At 39.3% G+C, this 26,248-nt stretch overlaps 1 protein-coding gene across 1 annotated transcript in view; it reads right to left on the bottom strand.

Moving 5' to 3' along the window:
- The window catches only part of si:dkey-11f4.7 (piezo-type mechanosensitive ion channel component 2), a 718,195-nt gene that overhangs the window by 22,582 nt on the left and 669,365 nt on the right, over positions 1-26,248 (bottom strand). Inside the window, 3 exon segments of the mRNA XM_058786444.1 lie at positions 6,192-6,212; positions 15,083-15,239; positions 15,241-15,376. Of these exon segments, the coding sequence (XP_058642427.1) occupies positions 6,192-6,212; positions 15,083-15,239; positions 15,241-15,376 (314 nt within the window).

The following is a 26,248-nucleotide window of genomic DNA, read 5'->3' as shown; positions in this document are numbered from 1 at the left end:
TGACCATTGCGCAAGGGGGGAAGTGGTAAGAAAAATTAAAAAGCAAGGATATTGGTCTCCTTATTTGTATGCAACAGTAGATGAATTCTTGTCTACATGCGAAATTTGTGCAAAGTACAATGTGAGAAAAGGGATAACGACACCCATAGGGCATATACCGGTACCTGACGGACCTTTTAAACATCTGGTCATAGACTACGTGGACATGATAAAGCGGGTACAAGGTAAAATATACATGTTGGTGATCGTTGACAGATTTAGCAAATGGGTGGAGGCAGTACCGTCAGCAGATCTAGGAGCAGGGACAGTAATCAAATTTCTAACAAGAGAAGTAATTCCTAGATTTGGGATACCATCAGAAATAAGTTCAGATAATGGTTCGGCTTTCATCCAAAAAACTGTGAAACAAGTGTTGCAACAATTGAGAATAAAACAGAGACTAGGTTGCATTTACCATCCTCAAAGTCAAGGACAGGTAGAGAAAATGAATGGAATTGTCAAGGCCAAAATAAACAAAATATGTGAAAGCACTAAACTTAACTGGATTGATGCTTTGCCTCTAGCACTAATGAGCTATCGCATGCAAACTAACCGCACCACGCATTTAACACCTCATGAGATGCTTACAGGTCGGCCTATGCCAGTGCCACATTGTAGAGGTCCCTATAAAGGACCGCCTCTAGAGCAGTTACAAATGGAACTTCGTTCATATATGAAGAAACTAACTGCCATACATAAAGCTATCTATTTACAGGAAAAAAGAAAGGAGCCCAGCGAAGAAACGGAGACAACGTGTCCAGTTGTCCCAGGTGACCAAGTATATCTGAGGGTGTTCCGAAGGAAATGGAATGAGCCGAGGAGAGAAGGCCCGTACACAGTGGTGAGAGCAACCCCGACAGCAGTGCAAGTGGAAGGCAGTACAACTTGGTATCATCTAAACCACTGCACGAGAGTTCCCAAGAGAAAGACAGAAAGGGAGGAAAACAGACAGGTAGACAATGCGACAGAGAGTGACAAGGAGGAACCAGAAACACAGGATGAAGTGCAAACAAAAGACAGCACAGAAAAGGTTCCAGAAGGAGTTCCAGTCGTCCTGTCAGAGGAACAGGAGAGGGAAGGGAACGAAACAGACAATGTGTTTGGAGATCCTCTTATGCTTAATGTATCTAATAATGCAACTCCAAGCTCAACTCACAGAAAACAACCAGACTTCTCTCCAAATGCAGCCCCAAGCTCCAATAATAGAAAACAACCAAACTTCTCACCAAATGCAACCCCTAGCTACAATAAGAGAAAACAACCAAACTACTCAACAAATGCAAATCCAAGCTCCACCAACAGAGAGCAATCAGACTTCCCTTCAGGTACAAACACAAGAGGTAACCAACAGCAACCAGACTTCCCAAGAATTGACTTTTCAGCCCTCAAATGAATCTAGCAGTGACTTTAACTTAATCCAAAATGAACAAGCACAGGTTGAGGAGGAAAAAATATCTAGACAAAATAGACACATTGCAGATGACAATTATAACATCACTATTAAAGGCAATTCAGATATATTATGGGAAAAGGCAGAAGATAATAGTTGGTATAAATGGGTAAATTACACAGCAGAAAAAGAAGAATGGGAAAACTGCATAGTTTGCCTTGAAGCGAGACCAATTTTATATATTGTACCAATACCTATACACAGTTCTAGTTGCAAAATATTTCATGATGAATGGTTTAAGACATGTCCAGGACTGTCAAACGTAATGGGGTTAGACGTATTAAAAATGGGAGGTAAATGTTTTATTGAAAGAGGTAAAGCGATAAATATCTATAGAAACTGTACCCAAAAAATGGCATTTTGCCCATATTGGTGCCAGTTTCTCCAATCCACAACCATTTACAGAGAAGCTACTGAATTGCAATGTGAACGTACCCGTAAATGGCCTATTATACAAGAAACAAAAGTACAAAAGCCGCAAGGAAGAATACAATTAATGGCAGATCAGGAATTTGAATGTTATGAGAAAAAGGGAAATGTTAACGTAGGAAGATTTAAAGGAAAGTGTAGCAAAATATGGCAAATACCGCGATGCACAGTTGACTATTTAGTGGTAAAAGAGGGCCCACCACCTATATTTGATGACATTGATATTCCATTAGCAGACATATGGTGGATGTGTGGATTAGAATATGGCCTTTTGACAACATTGCCAGAAAAATGGTCAGGATTATGCACTAGGGTTATGTTGACACATAAAATGAGTCACATCTCTTTAGATGAAGGAGAAACAAAGGAAGAGAAATCTAGATCGAGAAGAGCTTATGAAAAAGACCCTGCAGTTTATATAGATTCAATTGGTCAACCGAGAGGTATACCTTATGAATTTAAAGCAAGAGACGAAGTTAAATCAGGATTTGAATCAATATTCATTTGGATTGCGCAAAATAAAAATACAGAATGGATCAATTATATATATTACAACCAGCAAAGATTTATTAATTACACTGATGACGCCTTATCGCTGTTAGGAGAACAATTAGATGCAACAAGCCGAATGACATGGCAAAACAGAATAGCTTTGGACTATTTGTTAGCTGAAAAGGGAGGAGTCTGTGTTATGTTTGGGGATCAATGCTGTACTTTCATACCAAATAATACTGCTCCAGAAGGAGCATTCACAGAAGTAATGACCAAATTGAAAAATTTAAGGGTTGAACTTAAAACTAATGCTGGGACAGACGGGAAAATGTGGGATTGGTTTGATCTAAAGTTGGGAGCTTGGGGAGCATGGTTTGCTAAACTAGGAATGTTTTTAGGAGTTGCCATAACGATAGGAGGTTTATTATTTTGCTGTGTATTACCTATACTAAGAACGTTGGTCGTCAATGCTACTGTGAAACAAATGGAGATGATAAAGGTCCCAAACAACCAACGAATAATCACAGAAAGAAACTTGGATGAGTATTATGAAGGACTGCTAAACAAGCTGATCTTAAATGAGCAAACTTCGGATGATGGATCCAGCGACTCTGATGACTATGAAAAAGAGGTGTAAGGATGAGCCATATCCTGGGTGTAAGTGCTAGCCTAACCTCTGCCCAAGGATGGCCCTCTACGATGCGCAAAGTATCTGGGCTGAAGATCAACGGATCCGAACTATTGTTTCTTGGAATATTCAATGTATTATGTTTTTAAGTGTTTTTATGTGTTTATATACATAACTGTGACAACCACAGGCAAGCGCTGAACCAATCGCACGCTCATGCTTTCAACATTGTATTTACTATAAAATAAGAAAGGAAACAGAATCTTTTACTCTCTTCTAATCAAAAAAGGAGAGAGATGTTTGGTTCTGATTTTCGTCCAGAGTGCTGCCGCATCATTTAGTCGTTGATGATAAACCTGCCTGACTTACTTAGTCACTAGATAGTGTTAACTGAGAGGACTGAATTATGAAGTAGCACTCTGGGTAGATGTAAACAAATTGTGAGACTTAATGAAGTCTCAAAGGGAGGAATGTAGAAGATTTTTATTGATATTAATCAGAATTATTTAAACTTAATCAAGGTGAACTTTGCCTAAAATGTATCTATTGAATCTACCAATATGTTATGAAGGCCTTTTTGGTCAAAATGCGTACGTGGCAAAGCACATCTGGAAGAAATGAGAAGGGGGCTTTTCTCCCCTTTACCATAACAACATAAGGATGGTCTTCTCTCCCATGGGACAGATAGAGTTGCATACACGAGCAAAATATAGAATGGTGTAATGTATAGAAATATCCCCTCCCCTTGTTAATTTTTTAGTATATATACGAGAGACGACAAGTCTTCGGGAGAACTCCTTTGCCAACGAGTTTTCGGTTTTATTCTATTAAAAATAAAACCTACTCTGGAATCAAACTCTGGCACTGCGTCTTGTTCTTTGAATGGCGGCGGACGACACTTCAACATCCGCCAACTCCGGGCAGCCTTCGTTATCTCCTCCACTTGCCATTTCTGCAGCACTCCTTACTCCACTTTTACTGTCTACATGTATGTTCGCACGAAACTGTCAGAGGCAAAACTGTCTGAGCACGGGGCTACATTGCGCATGCGTCGAACCGTGCGACGCACACACGAAACGAACCGAGACAAGCGAATCGAACGGTTCGGGTGTTTTTTCATGTACCGTGCCACCCCTAGTAAATAATCTTCCTGATTTATCTCGATTCTTCAGCATATACAACAGCACAGAAAAACTTGATGATTTAACAGAAACTATGGACTCTCTCTTTTCTAGCACTTTAGATACGGTTGCTCCTTTACGCTTAAGGAAGATTAAGGAAAAAACTCCAACACCGTGGTATAATGAGCACACTCTTGCCCTAAAGAGAGCAGCCCGGAAAATGGAGCGCAGCTGGAGGAAAACTAAACTAGAGGTATTTCGTATTGCTTAGCGGGAAAGTACCCTATCCTACAGAAAAGCATTAAAAACTGCTAGATCTGATTACCTTTTGTCTCTTTTAGAAGAAAACAAACATAACCCCAGGTATTTATTCAATACAGTGGCTAAATTAACAAAAAAATAAAGTATCAGCAGGTGTTGACATTTCCCAACAGCACAGCAGTAATGACTTTATGAACTATTTTACTTCAAGATCGATACTATCAGAGATAAAATTGTAACCATACAGCCATCAGCTATAGTATCGCATCAGATAGTGCACTATAGATCCCCTGAGGAACATTTCCACTCATTCTCTACTATAGGAGAGGAATAATTGTACAAACTTGTTAAATCATCTAAACCAACAACATGTATGTTAGACCCTGTTCCATCTAAACTACTAAAAGAGGTGCTTCCAGAAGTCAAAGATCCTCTTTTGGCTATTATTAATTCGTCATTGTCATTAGGATATTTTCCCAAAACCTTCAAATTGGCTGTTATTAAGCCTCTCATTAAAAAAAAACTACAACTTGACCCCAAAGATCTGGTTAATTACAGAACGATCTCCAATCTCCCTTTTCTGTCAAAGATACTAGAAAAGGTAGTATCCTCACAATTATATTCCTTCTTAGACAAAAATGGTATCTGTGAGGATTTCCAGTCAGGATTTAGACCGTTCCTGTCACGAATCCGGTCTATGAACTTCCATTCATTCACCACCAGAGGTCACTCGCTCACTACATTGACTCTCACAACACCCATCACACTTTCCCATCATTCATTGCACTGATTGCACACACGGCTGATTGCACTAATCACACGCACACCTGATCCTACGCACACACTGATTACATGCCTTATTTAAACCCTGGACTTTCTTTCCCTCTCTGCAGAGTATTGTATGCGCTTATCGCTCCCCTAGCCTTAGCTACTCTACAGAGCCCCTGATAGTTTTCCTAGTCTTACCTTGCCTTGCCTGTTTTGGATTGTGTTTTCCCCTGCCTGGACTATTGCTTCGTTTTCAGATAACCTCTCTCGTCAAGCCCCTTTGGATACTGTTCGCTGTCGACCGACCCAGGCCCGTTTTGGATTGCTCTTTGCCTTGCCTATGATAGACCTGTTTGCCATTGCTCGACCCTGCCTGTATTTATGACCATGCCTTTAAATAAAAGCTTGCACATGGATCTGCACGTCTCACGTCTCGTCAGCCCCGTTACAGATCCATAGCACTGAGACTGCTCTCATTAGAGTTACAAATGAACTGCTCTTGTCATCTGATCGTGGTTGTATCTCTCTATTAGTACTACTGGATCTTAGCGCTGTATTCGACACTATCGACCAAAACATTCTTTTGAATAGACTAGAAAACTTTGTTGGCATTAGTAGAAGTGCATTAGCATGGTTCAGATCGTACTTATCTGATCGCCATCAATTTGTAGCAGTGAATGAAAAGGTATCATATCGATCACAAGTGCAGTATGGAGTACCTCAAGGCTCAGTACTAGGGCCATTACTTTTCACGCTTTACATGTTACCCTTAGGAAATATCATCAGGAAACACGGTGTTAGCTTTCACTGTTATGCTGATGATAATCAGCTCTATATTTCTTCACGCCCCGGTGAAACACACCAAATTGAGAAACTAACGGAATGCATAGTCAATATAAAAAACTGGATGACGAGTAATTTCTTACTGCTAAATTGAAAAAAACAGGTGTTAATTATCGGACCTAAAACCCCACATGTAATAACTTAGAACACTGTCTAACACTTGATGGATGTGCTGTAAATTCTTCATCATCAGTTAGGATGTGCTATTTGATAGCAATCTTTCCTTTGACAGTCACGTTTCTAGCATTTGTAAAACTGCATTTCTTTCATCTTCAAAAATATCTTTCATCATCTTAAAAATATATCTAAATTGAGACCTATGATCTCAAAATCAAATGCAGAAATGTTAATTAATGCATTTATGACCTCAAGGTTAGATTATTGTAATGCTTTATTGGGTGGTTGTTCTGCACGCTTAATAAACAAATTCCAGATGGTCCAAAATGCAGCAGCTAGAGTTCTTACTAGAACCAGGAAGTATAACCACATTAGCCCGGTTCTGTCAACACTGCCCTGGCTCCCTACTAAACATCGTATAGATTTTAAAATCTTGTTAATTACTTATAAAGCCCTGAATGGTTTAGCTCCTCAGTACTTGAGCGAGCTCTTATCGCATTATAGTCCTCCACTTCCACTACGTTCTCAAAACTCTGGCCATTTGATAATACCTAGAATATCAAAATCAACTGCTGGCGGCAGAACCTTTTCCTATTTAACGCCAAAACTCTGGAACAATCTACCTAACACTGTTCGGGAGGCAGACACACTCTGTCAGTTTAAATCTAGATTAAAGACCCATCTCTTTAACCTGGCTTACACATAATACAGTAATACGCTTCTAATATTCAAATCCGTTAAAGGATTGTTAGGCTGCATTAATTACAGAGGAGAACTGGCGCCCGACTGAGCCTGGTTTCTCCCAAGGTTTTTTTCTCCATTCTGTCACCGATGGAGTTTTGGTTCCTTGCCGCTGTCGTCTCTGGCTTGCTTATTTGGGGACACTTATTTTCCAGTGATTCTACATGATTGCACAGATACTATTTAAACTGGACTGAGCTGGAAGATGACATCACTGAATTCAATAATGAAATGCCTTTAACTGAAAATTGAGTGTTTAATTTTGTCATTTTACATTATTGACACTATTTTCCTATTCTGATATTGGAAAGTTGCTTTGACACAATCTGTATTGTTAAAAGCGCTATATAAATAAAGGTGACTTGACTTGACACAGCATCCAAGCTTGTAACGTACATGATATCACCGTCTATCCTACATGACAAATAAAAATCACAAACAAATTATTATAATATATTATTATATATAATTTTATTTCAAACGAACGAGGAAAATAATAATAATAATACATTTTATTTAAAGGCACCTTTCAGAGCACTCAAGGACACCGTACAGTAAAATGATAACATAACACAAAATCCTGACGGCAATACAGCAAATAACAATTCTAACAATAAATAATTTAAAATTGATCAGAAAAAGCTAATCTAAACAGGTAAGTTTTAAGGCATGATTTAAAAGTAGTCAGTCAGTCACTTTCTCAAATAGATTGTGGAAGAGAATTCCAGAGATTAGGAGCAGCACAACTGAAAGCCCTAGACCCCATAGTGGCTAGACGAACAGAAGGTACAACAAGGGAAACAGATGAAGAAGATCTGAGAGTACGTTTTGGAATGTAAATATGAAGCAAATCAGCAAGATAAGGTGGAGCAGAACTATGAAGAGCTTTGAAGGTGAGAAGTAGAATCTTGTACTCTATGCGATATTTAACAGGTAGCCAGTGAAGGTAGTAGAGAACTGGAGTGATATGCTCGGTGGAAGAGGTTTTAGTAATTATACAGGCAGCTGAATTCTGGACCAATTGAAGCTTATGAAGAAGTTTATGGGGTAGCCCAAAGAGAAGGGAGTTACAATAGTCAATGCGTGAGGTAACTAGAGCATGTACAAGAGTAGCTGTTGAATTTGGTGTGAGAAATGGACGAAGACGACTAATGTTCCGTAAATGGAAATATGCAGACCGAGTAATATTGTTCACATGCTTTCCAAAAGATAAAGTACTGTCGAGGACGACACCCAGACTTTTAACCTGAGTAGATGAGGAGATTATGGAGTTATCAATAAAGAGAGAAAAACTATTGGATTTTGACAAGTTAGATTTTGTACCAACAAGGAGAACTTCTGTTTTGTCAGTATTTAGCTTAAGAAAATTACGTGAAAACCAGGATTTAATCTCTTCTAAGCAACCTAAAAGAGAGGAAGAAAGAAGGGTAGAATTTGGCTTAGAGGACAGGTAAAGCTGGGTGTCGTCAGCATAGCAATGAAAATTAATGCCATATTTCCTAAAAATGTGACCAAGGGGTAGTAGATAAATAATAAATAAAACAGGGCCCAAAACAGAGCCTCGAGGGACACCAGTTGTAACAGGTGAAATGTATGATTTAAAATTTTTAAATTGAATAAACTGATTGCGCCCAGAGAGATGGGATCTGAACTAACTAAGAGGGACGCCAGTAATACCTATGGAGAGGAGTCTATCTAGGAGAACTTGATGAGAGATTGTATCAAAAGCTGCGCTTAAATCGAGTAGAATAAGTATAGTTAAAAGTCCAGAGTAGGCTGACATCAGCAGATCATTAACAGCTTTAACCATGGCCGTCTCTGTACTATGCAAAGGGCGGAAACCGGATTGGAATTTTTCAAACAAGCTATTTTTTAAAAGATGATAGTGAACCTGAGATGCAACAACTTTTTCCAAGATTTTTGAGAGAAAAGGTAAATTGGAAATTGGGCGAAAGTTGGAAAAAGTATTAGGGTTGGCTCCCGGTTTCTTAAGTCTTGGAGTAATTACAGCAACCTTAAATGATGAAGGTACCACACCAGAGGTGAGAGACGAGTGTATGATATCAGTTACTATATCAGATAGAGAAGAAAAACAAGCTTTGACCAGGTGAGTAGGGAGTGGATCTAACAGGAAGTGGAAGACTTAGATTGTTTGATAAGACCTGATATTTCATCAATAGTTGGAAGTTCAAAACTGTTAAGTAGACACAGAAAAGAATCATGGGACGATAAATACAACAGATCAGATGCCGCATTATTTTGAAAAGTTAATTGTTGATGAATATTTTCAATTTTAGTATTAAAAAAGGTCATTAATTTATCACATAGATCACTAGAGTATAGATGAGAAGGAAAGGTATCAGGTGGACGTAGGATAGTATTTACTGTATTAAACAAGGACCTTGTATTCCCTTCATCTATCCCAATTATATTCGAATAGTAATCAGATTTAGCAGTTAAAAGAGCACTCTTATAAGAGAGCATATGATCTGTGTACATATCTTTATGAACATTAAGTCCAGTTTTAATGTATAAACGTTCCAAGCGACGCCCCTTAGTTTTAAGCTGTCTCAGTTCTGGTGTAAACCAAGGTGCAGAATGGGTAAAATAAACAGACCGAGTTTTTAAAGGTGCAAGTGTATGAAGCACACTATGCAATCCCTCGTTATAATAGGAAACCAAGTCATCCAAAGTAGAAAAAACATTGCTCCTGAAGAAATTGTCCAGTCCATCAGAAAGAGCAGATAAATCGATGTTCTTGATATTACGAAATGAAATGGAACGACCCATATTGTTTTTTTTTTCCAACCATTAAGTTAACACTGAATGATATTAACTTATGATCTGATATGGGCAGGTCTGAAGCACGACAGTTGGAAGGTATTACACCAGAACAGCAAATAAGGTCAAGAATATGGCCTTTACAATGAGTTGGAAAATCGACGAATTGCTGTATTCCAAAACTATCTTATATGATTATATGATTATATGATATAAAATCCCTAGTGAGAATGTTACTGACATTGTCCATGTGTATATTGAAATGACCCAGTATGATAACATTTTGAGATGTAGAACTCAGTAAAGTTAAAAATACAGAAAAATCATTTAAAAACTAGTATTACTCCTGGGTTGACGATAAACTGTGGCTACAACAGTAGGGACAGGCCCATTAACTTGCAAAACAGTGGACTCAAATGATTCATACAGAGGCACGTTCATGGGAGAAACTTTCCACTTCTCATTATAAAGCATCGCAAGTCCTCCACCTCGGCCAGATGCACGAGGTTGACAGGTGTAAACAAAGCCAGGAGGGACAGATTGATTAAGCTGCGAAAAATCATGAGATTGTTGCCATGTTTCAGTAAGACAAAGAAAGTCAAACTTACTGTCATTCAGAAGATCATAAATAAGAGGTCCTTTTTTTTGTTAAGGAACGAGTATTGAATAAACCAAAAGTAAGATCAGTCATACCGGATTTGATGCTAGTTTTCCTGGAGATGTTGGCCAATACACTGTGATCAACAGTCCGTATTGACCTCTTTGGCAGACGCTGAGTGGATGACCAAAGCGATCATATTGGACCGGTGTCATCGTAGATATAATTCCGTAGTGACCCACGATGGATGTACTTCTGCCGAGGATAGTAGATACTATCCTGGTGAGATTGAAGGGTCGGTGGTGGTTCGATGACACGGAATCTCAGTAAAAAGAGTTCTGCCGCAGTATATTGGAGAATCGATGTCACTGGATGAAGAATTAAATAAAATATAATCCACATGAGAAGTCTGCTGATACACATTGTTGAATGCAAACTCCAAGGAATCTCTAAGAAGATGGGACATCGTCTGAGGCCACGTTAGGTAGTGTCAGCTTAATCTGTCAGGTGAAGGTTAAGAATCACGGAGCTGCTGATTCTGTTTACAGATGAAACAGTCACCTGATCCTTATGGATAAAACAATCCTATTGATCCTTTTAGTGAAAATGACCAGGAAAGGCAGCAGTTGCAGGAAAACTCCAGGACGGCTCCACGTGAACAGAGCGTCGAGAATTACTGTTTCCCCCGTTACAACGCCGTTACCGTTACTGACAATAAAATGTGGCGTTACTATATTGTGTTATTAGAATTTAATTTTTCAGTTCAGCTGAATGGATGCGCAGTGTAGCTATATTTGACGTACCATAAACTCCAGTGTGGAGGCGCACGACTCGCCGTCGGTTTCTCTCACATACACGCACGCAAAGAAGGATACAGAGCAAGAGAGTCTTTCATAACATGCAGAATTGACGCGCTACATGTAAACGATATTCTTTGTTGTATTTTCCTGTCAAAATAACGGAGTTTCTTTGGAATTCTTCAGCTTTTAAGAACTGCCGGTTTCTCTGGTAGTGGGCGGAACTAATGCGCAAAAGACAATCTCATTGGCTGACGCTCACCTGTTATCGTCCCTGTTTTGATTTCAGCAAATCAATTCGAGCGAACTCAGACAACGTGATTAATATTCATGAACCCAGCAGCTCATTAATCCTTAATGCGTTTTATATTGATGACACGTATGCATTCATACTTGGTTATTCTAATTACTAAAGTTCTATCATGATATAATATTAAATTATCATAATTATTATATTATAATGCTTGACTGACTGATACTAAGTGTCAGTAGATAAATAGTGCAGATTAATGTACAATGTTTTATAATAATAATTTATTATTTTTAGTATCCATTTCATTAATTTAACATATTTAATATTGGGAGCATCCAAAGTTATTTGACATTTGAAATTTTTTTTTAAAAGTAGCGCAATAATTACTTTCCCTGGTAATTAGTTACTTTTATAATGATGTAACTCAATTACTAACTCAGTTACTATTTGTGAGAAGTAACTAATAACTATAACTAATTACTTTTTTAAAGTAACATGCCCAACACTGGTCGTCAGAGGTCGTGTTTGGGAACAACAGGTTGACCAGTCAGTAAAGATCGCTGAGTCACAGATTTTCTTATTATGTATAAACGGTCCTTTGATCCTTCTAGTTAAGACAACCAAAAAAGCAACAGTAATCAAATATTTAAAATAAACGAACAAACTAAAGCCAAGGAGCAGCGGCAGCAGTGCGCGCCAGCGTTCACTCCGTTCACAATCACAAAAATTTAAAATGAAGTTGAATCCAAGCAGCTTAAGATTTTTAGAATAGGCTAGTTGTTCTCTGCATTCTTCTAAAGCCCAATTTATACTTCTGCCTCGAACCTACATCGTAGGCTATGTGTACCTCTCCAAAAATCTAACAACGCGTCAATTCTACGCGGACCGCAAGCACTGTGATTGGTCTGCTAGAACCCCTCCCTCCGTATGTACTCGAGTATACTTTAATATATTTTAATGTTATACCTTCTTATTTAAAATAAACAAAGCAAAGAATAAGTGTCTTATCATTTATTATACTACATAGCATTACGCATCACTATAGTTGTCCACGACAAACAATGTTGATATGCCATGGTACAAGTACAAATCTTGTGGAGATTGAAAGAATGCCATCTTCTCCTGTTCCGTTATCGTCTCCTTTTTGTCATTTTAAATAATGAATTAATGATTTTATATTTATTTGTCGCTGTCACAGCTATAATGCTTCCCTGACGAACCGCTTCTTCTTCGGCTATTGACGTGGTACTGCGGGTTACACAAGAAACATACCCGTTGAAACATAGAAAACATACTGCACATTGATGCGGACAACGACGCAGAAGTATAAATGAAAAGTGACGCATAGCCTACGGCGTAGGTCTGACGCAGAAGTATAAATCAGCCTCAAGGCGCTCCGCCTGCACTTGCGGTGTTGAATTCTTTGTTGTTAGACCATTTTTAGCATAGCCTGAATAAAATCAGCAGTGATTGAATAGCCTATTTATTTTATTTATCGTAGATGTTATTTCTAAGTGAAGCAACATTTGCTGAAATATCCACAAGATAAAGTATAAGAGCACACGGTTTTCTGTCGATCATTTGCACCTCAAAGAGGGCATTCCAAAATGCTTAACGATGCTTAATGCGTTAAGAGAGTGTTTTTAAAAGACCAAACTCTGTAAACACATTATTAATAAATTATAATAGCCCATGTAGCCTACAGACAAGCAGATGAGTCCAGGATGCGAACGCAACACGTTTTTCTTATAGCCTAACTGTTTTCTATGGGAACGCATTGCGTTCTTAGTATGGGCTTATTTGCTTGTCTATACAATATATATTGTAGTATGCAAATATATCAGTGCAGGTTTTAGTGGCAGGACTTATTGACCCATTAAGGAGATTAAAAACATGAGTAATAAAGTGAGAGATGAGTTAATAAAAGTGCAGTATGCTGTGAAAGAGAACTCAAGAATTCAGTAGGCCTACTCGCATTCTGAAAGGCAGCTTACTGTGTGCACGCCCAGAGAGAAACTATATATAACGATAATGATAAAGATATAGGGTCCCGCTTGACATTAAGTGGCAATAACTACTATGTACTTACATTTTAAATTAATCATTTGATACAATAAACTTGTACATACACGTTTTTACATTGTACTTATATTTAAAAAAAATACCTGCATGTAATAACATCTGTAATTATTTTTGTATAATAAAACATTTATTATTACATTGTTGACCCATCCCTTAGGCTGATGATACATGGGGAAACTTTTTAACAATGTTGCCGGGCAACTTTAGGCAATGTTGCCATCAACAGTCAACCAGGTGAGACACAGGGCCCACGACCGATCTAAAGTTGTCCAGATATAAATGTGGGTCCCACTTTATATTACGTGGCCTTAACTACTATATGTACTTACATTTAAAGTAATCATTTGGTACAATGCACTTATTGTGTACATACATGTTTTTACATTGTACTTATATTTTTAAAAATACCTATTTGTAATTACATATGTAATGAATTTCTGTAATTACATTTATAATTACACTGTTGACCCATCCCTTACACCTTAACCCACCCTTAAACCTACCCATACCACCAAACCTGTCCCTAACCTTACCTGTATCCCACCTCAATAGCAGCAAAAGTGTTTTGCAATACAGTATGAACAAAATAAGTACATTGTACTTATTTTTTGATGTAAGTACATAGTAGTTAAGGCCACCTAATATAAAGTGGGACTTTAATTTGTTACCCATTCTCAATGGGAAAGTGCCCAAGCAACATTGCTCAAAAAAGTTGCTCAGTAAAATTGCTCAAAAATTTGCCCCATGTATCATCAGCTTTACACCTTAATCCACCCTTAAACCTACCCATACCACCAAACATGTCCCTAACTTTACCCGTATCCCACCTCAGTAGTAGCAGAAGTGTTTTGCAATACAATATGAACACAATAAGTAAATTGTACTTATTTTTTTTAAGTACATAGTAGTTAAGGCAACCTAATATAAAGTGGGACCAGATATAGTTCTAAAAACTTTTTTAAAATCTAAACAAATAGCCACACCACAACTATAACAATAACGGCACAAAAAACATGATATTGTCCAAATCACTTTCAGAGTAATTTTATACTACTGATGAATGATAAAAACATTGACAGCCAATCAAAATCAATCCTGTGTTATTGAGCTCAAGCATTTACAGTGACAGATCACATAACTGCAGTAGCACATGCTTAGGATTCACTAATAAAGTTGTCTTTATAATTATCATTCTTGGTGAGAACAAGCCTTAATAGTGGTAATTCGCTGGATGGCCAGTTTTCAAATGTATTTCATATATTTTCAAAATACAAAATACTATATTTGTATTTAAACACATTTTTGCAGGCAGTATTTTGTATTTGTATTTAAATACATTTTTGCAGGCAGTATTTTGTATTTTTATTTTAAATACATTTTCATGTATTTATGTCCATCTCTGCATGTTACAAGGACTCCTTATAATAAAGTGTTACAAAATATACTCATGGAATTACAAGTACACGAAAAAACAAACAAAAAAAACAAACACTTAATTATAGTAACGTGAGTTGTAATTCGTTATCTCCTCCACTGATAACAAGAGGTGTTAAAATACAAATTTTCAGACATGAAAAGAGACAAGTAAAAAGTACAGCCAAGAACATAGTAGGAAATCAGATCTAGTGTGTACTGAGCATAGAAAGAAAGAAAGAAAGAAAGAAAGAAAAAGAAAAACTCACCCACTTGAAGTCGATGTGCCACTTTAGCATTAGGCCCAGAAGTTCCTCTAATATATTTTGGCAGCAGATTTACCAGTAGCCTGACAATCATCAGAAAACAGATGGAATGAGAAGTGGCAAAAAAAAAAAAAACAGATGTTGAAAGCATCCATATTTAAATGTTTAAGAAACACTTACACTGGATGGCTGCGTGTTCCTCTGAGCATAGACACCAGTTCCTCTCTCAGTACGCTATCTTCATACTTCACTGTGTGTTCACCAGTCGTCACTGCATTCATCACCAAAGATGCATTTCTGCTCAAACATGCAAAAAAAAAAAAAACACAATGACACATCACATGTACCATAAAATGTTAAACATTTTATCCTTATGAAATGAGACAGAAGACACAAGTGGTAATGTAAAGTACTGCCCCCAATCATAGTACACTTTGTTGCCAGAGTATCTTCACATACAATGTCAGTAAAGATTATGGCAACTTTTACCTTCTGTAAAAAGGTAAAGAAAAATAACTTCAGGTAATGCTAATCCTGTTCAAATAGACCAGTTTTATATGTAAATATTCTGTAATTTCGTGTTTAACAGTATTTTTCCACATTTTTACAAGTATGGAGGCACTTGAAGTCTTCACTTGCGTTCTAGGCGGTGTTTTCCTCATACGACGGCACAAACCATTCAGATTAAACAAGTAGATCAAAAGCACTTGGTCAATGAACGTCTATTACCAACAGAATCAAATCAGAATTTATTTAAATTAATAAATCACTTGACTGAACCTAACTGTGTTATATACGTATGTGTATATACAGTATCTCACAGAAGTGAGTGCACCCCTCACATTTTTGTAAATATTTTATTATATCTTTTCATGTGACAACACTGAAGAAATGACACTTTGCTACAATGTAAAGTAGTGAGTGTACAGCTTGTATAACAGTGTAAATTTGCTGTCCCGTCAAAATAAGAGTATAAACTCTCTTGTATAAACAAGAGGCTTCCTTCTGGGACGACAGCCATGCAGACCAATTTGATGCAGTGTGCAGCGTATGGTCTGAGCACTGACAGGCTGACCCCCCCACCCCTTCAACCTCTGCAGCAATGCTGGCAGCATTTATACGTCTACTTCCCAAACACAACCTCTGGATGTGACACTGAGCACGTGCACTCAACTTCTTTGGTCGACCATGGCGAGGCCTGTTCTGGGTGGAACCTGTCCTGTTAAACCGCTGTATGGTCTTGGCCACCGTGCTGCAGCTCAGTTTCAGGGTCTTGGCAATCTTCTTATAGCCTACGCCAACTTTATGTAGAGCAACAATTCTTTTTTTCAGATCCTCAGAGAGTTCTTTGCCATGAGGTGCCATGTTGAACTTCCAGTGACCAGTATGAGATAATGAGAGCGATAACACCAAATTTAACACACCTGCTCCCTGTTCACACCTGAGACCTTGTAACACTAATGAGTCACATGACACCAGGGAGAGAAAATGGCTAATTGGGCCCAATTTGGACATTTTCACTTAGGGATGTACTCACTTGTGTGGCCAGCGGTTTAGAGATTAACCCTCTGGGGTCGACAAATGCGTATACGCGTTTTGAGGCAGATTTTCCTGATAAGGCCGAAATGAGCTTGAATTACTCTGCTATTTTTGATCGTACAGATAAGAGCAATACACCATTCGTATCAGTAAGGGGTCTACTTTTATTTGTATACACTCATAATAACAACTAAACTTTGTGCTTTTGAAGAATAAAGAAAACAAACAGGGTGCGCTCTCTGTCTTCTCCGTCTCCGCGAACTTCTTTTTGAAACACATCACTAAAATGAACTGTAACTCAGCAAATACTCAACACAGAGACATGAGACATATATCTATAGAAAGCTTGACATGTCCACTGTTAAATGAAGTAAGTCTTACCGAAAACAAATATTCTGTGATAAAGTAATCCGTATGAAACCAAGAACATGTCCAGTTTTTCCGTCTGGTCTCATTATCTCTAATTAGGTCACGTCCACGCGCTGCTCGCGCTTTTGTTATTACAAATTTCCACGCGAGCCACGCGGCATGTAAACGCCCACACCACCGTAAACAAAGCAGCAAGAACACACTGTGAGGAATAAGCCTTGTATTTACCTCAGAAGATGCGCTGAGAGGAAAAAGCTTTGTTTACTTCACAAACAGAACGCATGCACAGCTGGAGCCGGCAGAGGAGGAGATATTTTATACCGAGTAAGTAATGTTTCTTATTGGCATTCGATAATGTGTTGTGACAAAGTTGAACGCATTTACTAGGTGACCTTTTCCGAAACTATAACTCCAGAATAAAATGTGTGAAATCGAGTGCAACATTTTGAAATATGATAGGCAACCTTTCATTGCATTTAAATCTTGCACGACGTGAGGATAGTTATATGTTCTATAAACAATGATATAAAAGAAATGTCTAAGAAAGTTTAGACCAATCTTTACTGTGAAGTAGCCTACTCTGTTTGCAAATACCTGCTCAAACATGTTTATAATAAGCTTAACAATAATAATTTAGTTTCTCAGTTATAAAATGTTGTTTTTGTATTGTATGATAATACATGCAAAGCATGTGTGCATCTATGTTATAAAATCACGTGGGCAATATTGGTGATTGCTAATGTAATAATATAGTTGCTTCTGATAAGACTATCAACATGCTCACTAATTTATTTATTAATTTTTGTGGGGGGGGTGCTTTATTTATTTTGAATAGTAACAATATGTAGGCCTATATATTATAATAAATATAATGTACTGTTTTTGCTGTACTTTGGATCAAATAAATGAGCTGAAGACACTTCTTAAAAAAAAAAAAAACATTACAAATCTTACTGTTTAAATAATTTGACTGGTAGTGTATGTATGGTCACCTATGTTTGCTTTGTCATTGTCCGTTCATTGTGTTGCTCACGTCTGTTTTGTGTTTTCTCATGCAGTTTCTGCTGTCTCCTGTTTTCCTGGGTTCCAGTTTCCTGCCACTGTTTTGGATATTTTGGATATTGCACCCACGATGTCTTGACTCTTCTGTTGTTTATTTGTTTGTTTGTTCCTAATAAACTGTTTAACTGCACTCCCAAGTGAATCTCAAGTTATTTTATGTGATAGTTATATGTATACACATGTCTTTTTTCCTCACATTCTTTCTTGTAGCAATTCCCTCTCAGTCACACACCTGACTCAGTGGCTCATTATGGAGCTCATTATGCGGGCCTTTGTCTTCTCAGGTGTGAGTCACAGCATTATCCAGGATAGTTCACGCCCCCTCGCATAGAGCCTTTCCACTCAAAAAGTGACTTAGAAAATTTTAATCAATATATTGTTTTTAGGGTCTATATGCAATATGCAAACGGGAATGGGTCCAGCGTGTTTGGGAGACTGGACTTGATGTGATGCATGACTAACCTCTCAAAGCACTTCATGATTGGGGTCAGTGCTATGGGACGATAGTTATTCAGACAGGACACATGTTACTTCTTTGGTACTGGGATTATGGAGGTGGATTTGAGACACGTGGGGACGACTGCCTGGCTCAGCGAGGTGTTGAAGATGTCTGTTAAGACATTCGTCAGCTGTGCAGCACAGTCTCTCAGTACACGTCCAGGTATGTTGTCAGGGCCCGCAGCCTTTCCTGGGTTAATCCTGGATAGGGTCTTCCTTACATCGGCTGGGGAGAGACAGAGTACCTGGTCGTTTGGAGATGTGGGTAGTTTCTGTGCAGGTGTGTCGTTCTGTATCTCAAATCATGAGTAGAAGTGGTTGAGTGCCTCTGGTAGGGATGTGTCATCGTCACTGGCCTGTGGTGGGGCCTTGTAGTCAGTGATGGTCTGAATGGCTTGCCACAGGGTCCGAGTGTCTTTACTGTCGCTGAAGTTGTTGTTGATTTTTTTAGCATACTGATGTTTTGCCTTCTTGATGCCATGAGACAGATTGGCTCTTGCTGTTTTGAGGGCTGCTTTATCTCCTGATCTGAATGCTTCATCTCTGGTCTTTAGCAGCCCACGAACCTCTGCTGTCATCCATGGCTTCTGGTTGGCACGTGTGGTGATGGTCTTGGTGACTGTCACATCATCTATGCACTTTTTGAGGTAAGCAGTCACAGTTTCAGTGTACTCCTGTAGGTCTGTGTGGTTGTTGTAGGTGGCCGCTTCTTTAAACATGTTCCAGTCTGTGTCCTGGAAGCAGTCCTGTAGTGCTGAGGTGGCATTTTCTGGCCATACCGTGATCTGCTTTTGAACCGGTTTGGTGAGTTTCAGAAGTGGTCTGTATGCTGGGATTAGCATAACAGAGATGTGGTCCGAGTACCCGAGGTGGTGGCGGGGTTCAGCTTTGTATGCATTTTTCTCTATTGTATAAACAAAGTCCAGTGTGTTATTTCCCCTTGTTGCAAAGTTCACATGTTGGTAGAACTTTGGCAAAACTGTCTTTAGGTTTGCGTGGTTGAAGTCACCGACTATGATGAAAAAGCCGTCGGGGTTATTTGTTTGTTGTTCGCTGATGGCGCTGTACAGTTCACGAAGCGCGTCCTTAGCGTTTGCACACGGGGGAATGTAAACCGCAACAATAACAATGGCTGTGAACTCCCGCGGCAGATAGAACGGTCGACACTTCACAAACATAAACTCCACCAGCGACGAACAGTGTTTTGATACTAACGCAGCATTGTTACACCATTCTTTGTTGATATACACACACACAAGCCACCGCCGCGAGTCTTACCAGACAGTGATGAATCTCTGTCCGCTTGGTAGCAGTTTAGCCCGTGCAGCTGAATGGCGGAGTCCGGGATGTTGTTCTTTAGCCATGTTTCAGTGAAAACAAACAATCCCTTGCCTCATGTTGTGTAGATCGACTGAGCTGAATTATGTCCAGTTTATTTTCCAGAGAGCGAACGTTTGAGAGCATGAGTGTTGGAAGAGCTGGTCTTGTGGGGTTAGCCCTCAGCCGAGAGTTGGTGTTTGTATCCGTTGCCGATATCCAAAAGACTTTGGCGATCATAGATGAGTTTTGGAGTGATTTCCTTATGAATTAACGGTAAATTGACACTATTTGGAGACGAACAGATGACATTAAAAGACATAAAAGCACCATCTTTAGGACCCGTAGAAGCTGCTGCGTCTGATCGCGCCGCCATCTTGGTTTCCGAGACAAAACAAGAGGGTTATGGTCAGTGTAAACAATAATTGGGTTACAATTACCTCCCACGTACACTGCAAAATGCTGCAACGCTAATAACAATGCCAATGCCTCTTTTTCGATAGTGCTATATCTCTGCTGGCATTTTGAAAACTTATTAGAGTAATAACACACAGGGTGGTCAATGCCATCATGGTCCTCCTGTAACAGCACTGCTCCAGCTGCAACAGCGCTTGCATCCACCTGTAATTTGAACGGGAGGGCAAAATTCGGAGCAGACAACACTGGTGCATTGCATAAAATATCTTTGGCAGCATTAAAAGCATATACACACTCTGGAGTCCAAACAAATTTTTTAGAGGTACTGAGAAGGTCTGTAAGTGGAGAAACTACAGAGGCAAAGTTTTTACAAAAACCTCTATAGTAGCCGGGCATCCCCAGGAATCTACGCAGCTCCCTTTTGGTTGTGGGAATGGGAAATTCAACAACAGCAGTTATTTTCTCCTCCACAGGACGTACCTGTCCCTGGCCAACCTTTTTGCCCAAATAAGTAACAACAGCCTTGGCAAAATCACACTTGGCCAGGTATAGAGTTAGATTGGCAGCAGCCAACCTATCAAACACACAGTTCAGCTTTTCAACATGAGCCCTCCATATAGATGAATAAATAACAATATCATCCAGATAAGCCTCACAATCAGTAACTCCTGACAGTACTTCCCGCATAAGCCTCTGAAACGTAGCTGGTGCATTTCGCATCCCAAAGGCCATGACCTTATATTGCAGGAAGTTGTCAGGAGTCACAAAGGCAGAAATCTCTGATGCCCGAGCAGTCAAGGGGACTTGCCAGTAGCCTTTGAGAAGATCCAACTTGGTGACAAACTGTGACGAACCCACTCGATCAACACAATCCTCCAACCTTGGTAGAGGAAAAGAGTCAGGCTTAGTGATGTCATTTACCTTCCGGTAATTTGTACAAAACTGCAATGAAGAATCTAACTTTGGCACCAATAGGCAAGGGGAACTCCAAGGACTCTTGCTAGGTTCTGCTAAGTCATGCTGCAACAGATACTCCACCTCCATCCGCGTAACTTCTCTCTTCTTAGGATTGACCCTGTAAGGATGTTGCTTAATGTGTACAGCAGTCCCCACGTCAATATCATGAGTTAACATAGTGGTTTGCTGCGGTACATCAGAGAATAAAATGGGATAATCTCCAATTAACTTAACAACATCCTCCTGTTGCTCCTTAGAAAGGTGGGCCAGATGTAACTCAATGTTATTCAAAATATCAGAATTCTGTAACCTAATACAAGAGGTTTGAGCATCATTTACTTCCAAACCATCTTGTTCAGGACAGTAAGCGGAGGACGTAACAGAATGAATGATATCAACAGTGGAAACAACATGTGCATACTTCGGTGTATTTGACTCATCCCTGGCAACATAAGCCTTCAACATATTGACATGACACACACGGACCTTTCGTCTCCGATCAGGGGTTCGCACAACATAATTAGTTTCACTTAACTGCCTATCAACAACATAAGGTCCAATAAACTTAGTTTGCAATGCAGATCCAGGCACAGAGAGTAGAACCATCACAGAATCTCCAGACTGAAATTTACGAGAAACACTTTTCTGGTCATAACGGGCCTTCATTTTAGCCTGTGTGGCAGCCAGATGTTCTTTAGCCACTTCACAAGCCTTCTGAAGACGAGCACGGAAAGAACTAACATACTCCTGCACAGTCACTGGTGATGAAGTCTTAGATATCAACTGTTCACTAAGCAACTTTAAGGGACCACGAACTGTGTGACCAAAAACAAGTTCAGCTGGACTAAACCCTATGGACTCTTGCACAGACTCACGTGCTGCAAACATTAACAAAGGCAGCCCCTCCGCCCAGTCTTTGCCGGAAGCAAGGCAATACGCACGAAGCATGGACTTGAGCGTTTGGTGGAACCGCTCAAGTGCACCTTGTGACTGGGGGTGGTAGGCACTTGAGGTCTGATGACTTACCCCAAGTTTGGTCAATAGGCCTTTAAACAATTTGGAGGTAAAGTTGGTTCCTAAGTCTGTCTGTATGACTCTTGGCAGACCAAAAACAGAGAAGAATTTCACTAACTCCTTTACGACAATGTTGGCTTTAAGCGATTGCAGGGTAACAGCTTCAGGGAACCGCGTTGCTGCACACATCATGGTCAAAATACATTGATGGCCAGACTTTGCTCTTGGCAACGGGCCGACACAATCAAGAATCAATCTCCCAAATGGTTCTCCCATCACTGGAATTGGTTGTAATGGAGCTGGGGGAATCATTGTTTTAGACTTCCCTGCCACCTGACATACATGACAAGACCGACAAAACTTTGAAATACTGGACTTCATACTCGGCCAGAAAAAATACTTAGAAACCCTCTTAAAAGTTTTAGTAATACCCAGATGACCGGCGAGCACATTCTCATGTGCAAATTTTAAGACCTGGTCTCGGTAGCCAAAGGGTAGAACTATCTGGAATGAGGTATTCCAGCTAGCCTCATCATTGGAAATACTAGACCTCCACCGACGCATCAAAATACCATTGTCCCAAAAAAAAGCAATCCTAGCTTTAGGATATTCGACCAGATCCACTGCTGCATCAATACAGTTCCTCAAACTCTGATCTAGTTTTTGGGCAGCTGCTAACTGTTCTCTACCAACTTTTAGAGGACACAGTTCACCGGTTCGACTTAATTCATCAGACTCTGAAACGGAATTACTCGGAGTAACGAATAACTTGCATTCTACCAATTCAGGAGAGAAATTCATAAATGACTCAGACAGGTTAATAACATCTTCGAATTTCCGGCTCTGTGCACGAGTCACTGCACAAGCGGGAAAGACCGAGGGAAACAAACTAGAAACATCAACCTTTATTGGCGGTTCAGGTGTCTCAACGACAACTGGGCTAGAAAAAACCCTACCACCAGCCAAATCATTGCCCAGCACAAGACTAACTCCCTCTACAGGCAGCTCTGAACGTACTCCCAGCTCAACAACTCCTCAAACAAGATCAGAGGTTAGACAAACAGTATGCAGTGGTAACTTAACACAACCAAGTTCAATGCCACGCACTAAAACATCGGAACCAGTATAAGTTACAGCAGAGAACGGCAGTATACTGTCCAAAATAATGGACTGAGCAGCGCCTGTGTCCCTAAGAATTGTGATTGGTCTTAACTCAGAGTCAGCAGATAGAGACACAAAGCCAGACATGAGAAAAGGCTGGTACACAGAAGCGGGGTCCAACCTGTCATTATCCCCAGAAGATTTAATAAAAGCAACACTTTTAGCTTTCATTGATGAATTTTTCTGCTTCCAAGACCTACACTCCGAAATTAAATGGCCTGGGTCAAGGCAATAAAAACATACACGCTTGTCCCCTGTACGTTTTAAATCAGGCTTGCGCAAACTCCCTGATTTTAAGTGACCTGCCCGGACCAAATCCTTATCGGTATCATCGATGGGAGATCGATTTCTGCCTGGACGCACAGAAGGGAAAACACTTCGGTGTGTTAGCACAAATTCATCAGTGATAACAGCAGCATCAGACAGCTTAGCCACCTTTTTCTCATTTAAGTGCACAACAATCTTCTCTGGCAAACAACCTTTAAAATCTTCTACCAATATCAACTCTCGAAGTTGTTCAAATGTGGACACTTTACTAGAACAACACCATTTGTCAAAAAGATTACCTTTTTCTCTGGCAAATTCTACAAACGTTTGTTTGGCTGATTTCACATAGTCCCGAAACTTCTGCCGGTACGCCTCAGGTACCAATTCATAAGCTCTAAGCACGGCGGTTTTAACAATGTCATATTCTAATGACTGTTCAATAGGCAAAGAGGAGCAAACTTCTTGGGCTTTACCCTCCAAATTACATTGTAGGAATAAAGCCCACATCTTTTGGCCACCGAAATTTCACAGCTATACGTTCAAACGTAGTGAAATAGGAATCTACTTCACGGAATTTTGGAACTAACTTTATATACCTACTAACATCAAACACAGCTTCCCTTGCTCCATCACCAGGAGTCAAAGCAGCTGGAGCAGACAGAGATGTTGCTGGAGACCTCCCAGGCAAAGGGGTCACTGGAACATTATCAGACAAGAACTGGTCAGACGACCTACGCTCTCGTTCACGATCAATCTCTAACTCAAGCTCACGCAACCGCAACATCTGAATATCGTATTCCTGCTTTTTAACCATTAGGTCCAATTCTTTCAATTTAATTGCCAATGGAAGCTCAACCGGTTTCGCCTCAGGAACAGGGAGTGACTTCACCTCAGAACGCTCACTACCAGAGGTCTTATCTCCACTCCCCCCCTCCTCAGATTCATCAGGTAAAATCCCTTGATCTACCAAAACCTTTTGCAACTCAGTTTTAATAATACGTTTAGATGCATCTCTGGAAACTAAAATATTTAAAAAATCAGCCACTTTTAACAAGTCATCTTTACGGCACTTGTTAAATACCTCAACAGTAGGACACAGAGTAAATCAAAAATTAAATCAAAATCCATACTCACTCAACGTCTTCTCCCCCCACCAAAAGAAAACAGCCAAACAAACAAGATGACGAGCCCCCAATTTATTACATACCTCCCCAGTCTAGGGATGGGAAGGAGTAATAAAGAAAGTGGTGGAGGAATGGAGGGAGCTTTCCCCCTTCTACTGACTCACACGCCACACCAACTTCAATGCAAGACATTACAATTTATTGAACACAGGGAAGCACACAGAGCTTCAGGAAGGGTCAAGGCCAACAAAATAAACAAAACATCCCAGACAGCAGTTGACTCTGTGCCGGATCCGTTTTCAAACCGGCAAATCCGTATTACAGTCACATCCGTTTCAGTGCTGTAACACAGATCCAGCCCAAGCCCGGTTTCAGTGGCGGGAACTACTGTCGCAGAGCAGATCCGGGCCGCGTCCGAAACGAGCGCGTTTTTTTCTGCAGTTCAGAACAGAAGACGTCAAAGATATTTGCTTTGATCAAAGCAATAAATTGTATTTTGAAGTAAATTAAAATAGAAAACCATTATTTTAAATTGTAATACTTTTTTCTGTATTTTTGATCAAATAAATGCTGGCTTGATTAGCATTTCGCGGAAAGAGTAAAAAAAAAAAAGTGTTGTAATATACTGTTTTAATATCTTAGACTAGAGAAACCAATTTAAGTGGAAGGATTTTTTTTTTTTTTTTAAACAATGCTTATACACAACATTCTGGTCCACACTCATACCAGATGGTGGCGGTAATGCACCAAAAAGTTGTTTGCCAACCGCCAATAAACCTTAATAGAAGAAGAAGACATCAAGATGATCGAGGCACGGACTGTACGCTGTTATCCTCAAAAACTTCACTAAGGTATGTCACACCGTGTGATCACACTGTTCTACTAACAAATTAATCTCTTATTATGTTGTGTACTCGATAACTTAAAGGTTTGGTGTTTTTATTGCTCCTTAGATCGGTGTTGGACCGGCGAACACTTTAGGCCTATTATCAGATGACTTGCTAACATGAAGAAAACGTCCCAGAGGTCTGTAATTATACGTAATTAACGAATTTTATCTTAATTACTTAATTTAAACTTTAGTAATTTTGACTGCTTCTATTAAAATTTAATGTTTAAGATTGCTGCCTGTCATGGTGGGCTAGCAATGTTAACGTTTAAGTGCTAACCCTCAAGGCTGCATGCATTTATTTGATCAAAAATAAAATTAAAAAAGTAATATTGTGAAATATCATTTGAATATATTTTTTAAATGTAATTTATTCCTGTGAATTTTCAGCATCATTACTGCAGTCTTCAGTGCATGATCGTTCAGAAATCATTCTAACATGTTGATTTAGTGCTGGATTTTTATTGGTGCTCAGTTATCAGTAATGGTTCTTCTTCTTATTATTAGATGTTAAAAAATTAAAAAAAAAAAATGTGCTGCTTAACATTTTCTGGA

Source organism: Onychostoma macrolepis, chromosome 09 (assembly GCF_012432095.1).
Source record: "Onychostoma macrolepis isolate SWU-2019 chromosome 09, ASM1243209v1, whole genome shotgun sequence".
Classification (NCBI taxonomy): domain Eukaryota; kingdom Metazoa; phylum Chordata; class Actinopteri; order Cypriniformes; family Cyprinidae; genus Onychostoma; species Onychostoma macrolepis.
Note: the sequence above shows the minus strand (reverse complement) of the source record. Positions and strands in the feature narration are given on the sequence as shown.